A 5,728-nucleotide genomic window follows, 5' to 3' on the forward strand; every position below is an offset into this window, starting at 1 on the left:
CAGGATCTGCTGGTCTGGCAGCCAAGAATGTTCCTATGGAAGAAAAAACCTGAGCTTTATTTGTAACCATCTCTACCACCCCCCCTCCTCTCTCCCTCTCTCTCCCTCTCTCTCTCTCTCTCTCTCCCTCTCTTTCTCTCTCCCTCCCTCTCTCCCCCCCCCCCCCCCCCTCTCTCTCTCTCCCCCCCCCCCCCCCTCAGGTCGGATGCGAGGCTCTCTGGCGACTCTGGAGAAGTTGGTTGAGTTTTTTCCAGAAGACGTCGGTCTGAAGAACGATCTGGGAGTCGCTCACCTGCTGCTGGGAGACAACAAGGGCGCCAAGAGGGTCTACCTAGAGGTGTGTGTGTGTGTGTGTGTGTGTGTGTGTGTGTGTGTTAACAGTTTATTTCAAATCAATTCAATTCACTTCAATGGCATGAATGGTAATCCACCTCCTTCGCCCCGCCCCCCCCAGGTTCTGGCGGTTGCCCCCGGCGACGGCTTCGCTAAAGTTCACTACGGCTTCATCCTCAAGTCGGAGAACAAGATCGCAGAGAGCATCCCCTACCTGAAGGTACACACACACACACACACACACACACACACACACACAGACAGACACACACACACACACACACAGAGACACACACACACACACACACACAACACACACAAGTAAATGTGTAACCTCTCTGTCTCTCTCTCTCTGTCTGTCTGTCTGTCTGTCTGTCTCTCTCTCTCTCTCTCTCTCTCTCTCTCTCTCTCTCTCTCTCCCTCTCTGTCTCTCTCTCTCTCTCTCTCTCTCTCCCTCTCTGTCTCTCTCTCTCTCTCTCGCTCTCTCTCTCTCTCTCTCTCAGGAGGGTTTGGAGTCAGGTGAACCTGGGACGGACGATGGACGTTTTTATTTCCACCTGGGGGACGCCCTGCAGAGGGTGGGAGACGACAGCGTGAGTCACAGAAATTCTTTCCTTCTTTCTTTCTTTCTTTCTTTCTGTCTTTCTTTATTTATTTATTTATTTCTTCATTCTCTTTCTAAACAGCCGGTGTCTGGTCGCTCTTTCCTCCGCCACACAGGAAGTGATGCGTTTTATGTTTCTGGTTTGTTTGGAATAAACAGAAGCAGAAGAACTCAAACTGCATCAACAGGAAATCCAAGCTCCGCCCACACTGTTTGATTGACAGGTGATCTCTCTCTCTGCAGGCCTACCTCTGGTATGAGTTGGGTCACAAGCGCGGCCATTTTGCCTCAGTGTGGCAGAGATCTCTATATAACGTGGATGGACTGAAGGCTCAGCCCTGGTGGAGCGCTAAAGAGACTGGATACACCGATTTGGTCAAGGTAGGGTGTGTGTGTGTGTGTGTGAGTGTGTGTGTGTGTGTGTGTGTGCACGGTGGTTCACTCAGGTCGTTGTTACTTTGTAAAATGTATTCTTTCTTCTTCTTCTTTATTCTTTCTTTATTCCTTCTTATATTCCATTAATGCCCATCACTTGTTTAACAGTCATTTCAATCCGTTTCCACTTCCTCCGACAGCAGCAGAGGCTCATGGGAGCTGAACCAGTCGGACTACAGGACAGCGCCATCTAGAGCTAGATGGCGCTAAACTAAAATTCTCTGCCCAAAATGAATTCTCTTTTTTTACGCTGCACATAATAAAAAAGACGAAACCTAAAACACTTCACCTATATTTTTAGTAATTTTAGTTTTAAATTTTCAGTTTTAGTTTTAGTTTTATCACAGTGTCTAGTTTTAATGAATTTTCTGTTGATTAATCGACTAATCTGTTCAGCACCAGTCACCTTTGGCCATTCAGAGTTATTTTGAAAATGCAGCACTTTCCAAAAGTTTGTCAAACTCCAATCAGCGGTGTTACTGATGATGATATATAGATGATGCAGCGCCCCGCCTTAGGCTAATCAGTGAGTGTGTGTGTGTGTGTGTGTGTGTGTGTGTGTGTGTGTGTGTGTGTGTGTGTGTGTGTGCAGGCCCTGGAGCGTAACTGGAAGTCGATCAGGGAGGAGGCTCTGGCTGTGATGGACCAGAAGACCGGACTGTTTGTACCAGAGGAGGAAAACCTCAGAGAGAAGGGAGAGTGGGGCCAATACACACTGTGGCAGCAAGGTGCACACACACACACACACACACACACACACATTGAGAGAGATGTTGCTCTTGAGCATGGATTATTGGGTTACTGTTTGACTGTGTGTGTGTGTGTGTGTGCGTGTGTGTGTGTGTGTGTGTGTGTGAAGGGAGGAAGGCTGGAGATGCCTGTCGCAGCGTCCCCAAGACCTGCTCAATCCTGGAGAGATATCCTGAAGCTACCGGCTGCAAGAGAGGACAGGTACACACACACACACCTATACACACACACACACACACACACACACACACACACATATTTCTGGACAGGTACTAAAGCTATATCTGCTGTAAGATGTGTCAATATGAGGATTTTCAGGATTTCATTGCAAAATATTCACAAAAATTGGACCTGCAATGTATTAGTGCACATTTACAAACAGCAGATGGGTTATTATACTTAAAACCAGAACTGTTTTGAAAGTAAAGGTCTTAAAATGACTTAATAGTTTTAATAGTAGCCGGTAATGTGGTTCTTTAGTAGCAGTAGGTGTCAGTTTTGTACAAATTTGATGTTTGTATAAGTGATAATCTGTAAGTAAGTAAAATGTTATTTATATAGCACATTTCCTACACAGGGAAACTCAATGTGCTTCACATAAAAACAAAACTTAAACAAGGAAAATAGTACAAATTGTACAAATACACATATACACAATACACATACTGTATATACACTCACACACTGGAAGAAGGAAAAACTCATGGGCTTTAGAAGACAGAAAGTTTTGAGTCGTCTTGTAAAATCTGTGTGAGCAGTTGGTTGCTTCTAATCTGCTTATGTTTCCCTTTTTTGTGTGTGTGTGTGTGTGTGTGTGTGTGTGTGTGTGTGTATTGTATTTTGTGTGTGTGTGTGTGTGTGTGTGTGTGCAGATCAAGTTCTCTGTCATGCACCCTGGTACTCATGTGTGGCCTCACACCGGACCGACCAACTGCAGGCTGAGGATGCACCTGGGTCTGGTCGTCCCGAGGCAGGGCTGCAGGATCCGCTGCACCAACCAGACCAGGTGCTGGTCACTCCTCCTCCTCTCCTCTTCCTCCTCCTCTCCCCTCCTCCTCTTCCTCCTCCTCTCCCCTCCTCCTCTTCCTCCTCCTCCTCCTTCTCCTCCTCCTTTCCTCTCCCCTCCTCCTCCTCCTCCTCCTCCTCTCCCTCTCCTCTTCCTTCTCCTCTCCTCTCCCCTCCTCCTCCTCCCCCTCCTCCTCTTCCTCTCCTCTTCCTTCTCCTCTCCTCTCCCCTCCTCCTCCTCCCCCTCCTCCTCTTCCTCTCCTCTTCCTTCTCCTCTCCTCTCCCCTCCTCATCCTCCTCCTCTTCCTCCTCCTCCTCTTCCTCTCCTCTCCCCTCCTCCTCTCCCCTCCTCCTCCTCTTCCTCTTCCTCTCCCCTCCCCTCCTCCTCTTCCTCCTCCTCCTCTCCTATCCTCCTCCTCTTCCTCCTCTTCCTCTCCTCTTCTTCTCCTCTCCCCTCCTCCTCTCCCCTCCTCCTCCTCTCCTCTCCCCTCCTCCTCCTCCTCCTCCTCCTCCTCCTCTCCCTCTCCTCTTCCTTCTCCTCTCCTCTCCCCTCCTCCTCCTCCCCCTCCTCCTCTTCCTCTCCTCTTCCTTCTCCTCTCCTCTCCCCTCCTCATCCTCCTCCTCTTCCTCCTCCTCCTCTTCCTCTCCTCTCCCCTCCTCGTCTCCCCTCCTCCTCCTCCTCCTCCTCTCCTCTCCCCTCCTCCTCTTCCTCTCCTTTCCTCTCCCCTCCTCCTCTTCCTCTCCCCTCCTCCTCCTCTCCCCTCCTCCTCCTCTCCTCTCCCCTCCTCCTCTCCCCTCCTCCTCCTCTTCCTCTCCTCTCCCCTCCTCCTCCTCCTCTCCTCTCCCCTCCTCCTCTTCCTCTCCTTTCCTCTCCCCTCCTCCTCTTCCTCTCCCCTCCTCCTCCTCTCCCCTCCTCCTCCTCTCCCCTCCTCCTCCTCCTCCTCCTCTCCTCTCCCCTCCTCCTCTTCCTCTCCTTTCCTCTCCCCTCCTCTCCTCTCCCCTCCTCCTCTTCCTCTCCTCTCCCCTCCTCCTCCTCTCCTCTCCCCTCCTCCTCTTCCTCTCCTCTCCTCTCCCCTCCTCTTCTTCCTCTCCTTTCCTCTCCCCTCCTCCTCTTCCTCTCCCCTCCTCCTCCTCTCCCCTCCTCCTCCTCTCCTCTCCCCTCCTCCTCCTCCTCTCCTCTCCCCTCCTCCTCTTCCTCTCCTTTCCTCTCCCCTCCTCCTCTCCTCTCCCCTCCTCCTCTTCCTCTCCTCTCCCCTCCTCCTCCTCTCCTCTCCCCTCCTCCTCTTCCTCTCCCCTCCTCCTCCTCTCCCCTCCTCCTCCTCTCCTCTCCCCTCCTCCTCCTCCTCTCCTCTCCCCTCCTCCTCTTCCTCTCCTTTCCTCTCCCCTCCTCCTCTCCTCTCCCCTCCTCCTCTTCCTCTCCTCTCCCCTCCTCCTCCTCTCCTCTCCCCTCCTCCTCTTCCTCTCCCCTCCTCCTCCTCTCCCCTCCTCCTCCTCTCCTCTCCCCTCCTCCTCCTCTCCTCTCCCCTCCTCCTCTTCCTCTCCCCTCCTCCTCCTCTCCCCTCCTCCTCCTCTCCTCTCCCCTCCTCCTCTGATGAAAGGGAAGTTCTGCTGTTTGTTAGTCTTGCTTATCCAGACCGCTCCAACAGTCTGACAGAACCCAGTTCTGAGCTCAGAGTGCAAAAACACAGTTGGTGTTGTTTGATTATCAAGCAACCAATCACTATTGTGGTGGGCGGGGCTGAGCCCATGACGCGGTGACAGCTCCCTCCCTAAACAGTGTCAGGAGGAAAACTAGCATAACATTTGCACTAGTTTTCCATCATAAACTTGCTGGCACTCTGCTGCTAGCTGGACAGATTTTGAAAGAGGGAACACATGGGCCCGCAACGTCCTGGGTTCGAATCCGGCCCAGGACCTTTGTCGCACGTCATCCCCCTCTCTCCCAATCTTTCCCGTTTCTCTCCACTTCCCACTATCTAATAAAGGCAATTCCCAGAAGCCCAAAAGAATCTTTAAGAAAGAGGGAACACGAAGGAGAGGGAGCCGGCCAAAAATCACCAGAGTCAGTGGGAGGATTATCCAAGCAGCCAGCATCTGCTAAGATAGACCAGATATCTGTTGACTACTTCCTCCTCTCCTTCCTCTCCTCTCCTCTGCTCCTCCTCTCCTCTCTTCTCCCTCCTCTCCTCTCCTCTCCCTCCTCTCCTCTGCTCCTCCTCTCCTCTCCCTCCTCTCCTCTCCTTCCTCTCCTCTGCTCCTCCTCTCCTCTCCTCCTCTTCCTCCTCCTCTCCTCTCCCCTGCTCCTCCTCTCCTCTCCTTCCTCTCCTCTGCTCCTCCTCTCCTCTCCCTCCTCTCCCCTGCTCCTCCTCTCCTCTCCTTCCTCTCCTCTGTATTTCCACTCGTACGTCTTCCTAACCTCTCCTTCCTCCTCCTCCTGTTCTGCTCCTCAGGGAGTGGGAGGAGGGCAAAGTCCTGATCTTCGACGACTCCTTCGAGCACGAGGTCTGGCAGGACGCCGACAGCTACCGCCTCATCTTCATCGTGGACGTCTGGCACCCGGAGCTGACGGCCCACCAGCGCCAGACCCTGTCCCCCATATAG

The 5,728-nt window shown here is 52.4% G+C and overlaps 1 protein-coding gene across 1 annotated transcript in view; it reads left to right on the forward strand.

Annotated features, from left to right (window-relative positions):
• unm_hu7910 (un-named hu7910) overlaps positions 1 to 5,728 on the forward strand; it is a 17,703-nt gene extending 11,975 nt beyond the window's left edge. The window contains exons 15-22 of the mRNA XM_078291504.1: positions 201 to 337; positions 455 to 553; positions 837 to 926; positions 1,181 to 1,318; positions 1,965 to 2,100; positions 2,232 to 2,323; positions 2,995 to 3,128; positions 5,578 to 5,728. Of these exons, the coding sequence (XP_078147630.1) occupies positions 201 to 337; positions 455 to 553; positions 837 to 926; positions 1,181 to 1,318; positions 1,965 to 2,100; positions 2,232 to 2,323; positions 2,995 to 3,128; positions 5,578 to 5,728 (977 nt within the window). The remainder of the gene's footprint in view (positions 1 to 200; positions 338 to 454; positions 554 to 836; positions 927 to 1,180; positions 1,319 to 1,964; positions 2,101 to 2,231; positions 2,324 to 2,994; positions 3,129 to 5,577) is intronic.

This window comes from Centroberyx gerrardi, chromosome 22, assembly GCF_048128805.1.
Source record: "Centroberyx gerrardi isolate f3 chromosome 22, fCenGer3.hap1.cur.20231027, whole genome shotgun sequence".
In the NCBI taxonomy this organism is placed as follows: domain Eukaryota; kingdom Metazoa; phylum Chordata; class Actinopteri; order Beryciformes; family Berycidae; genus Centroberyx; species Centroberyx gerrardi.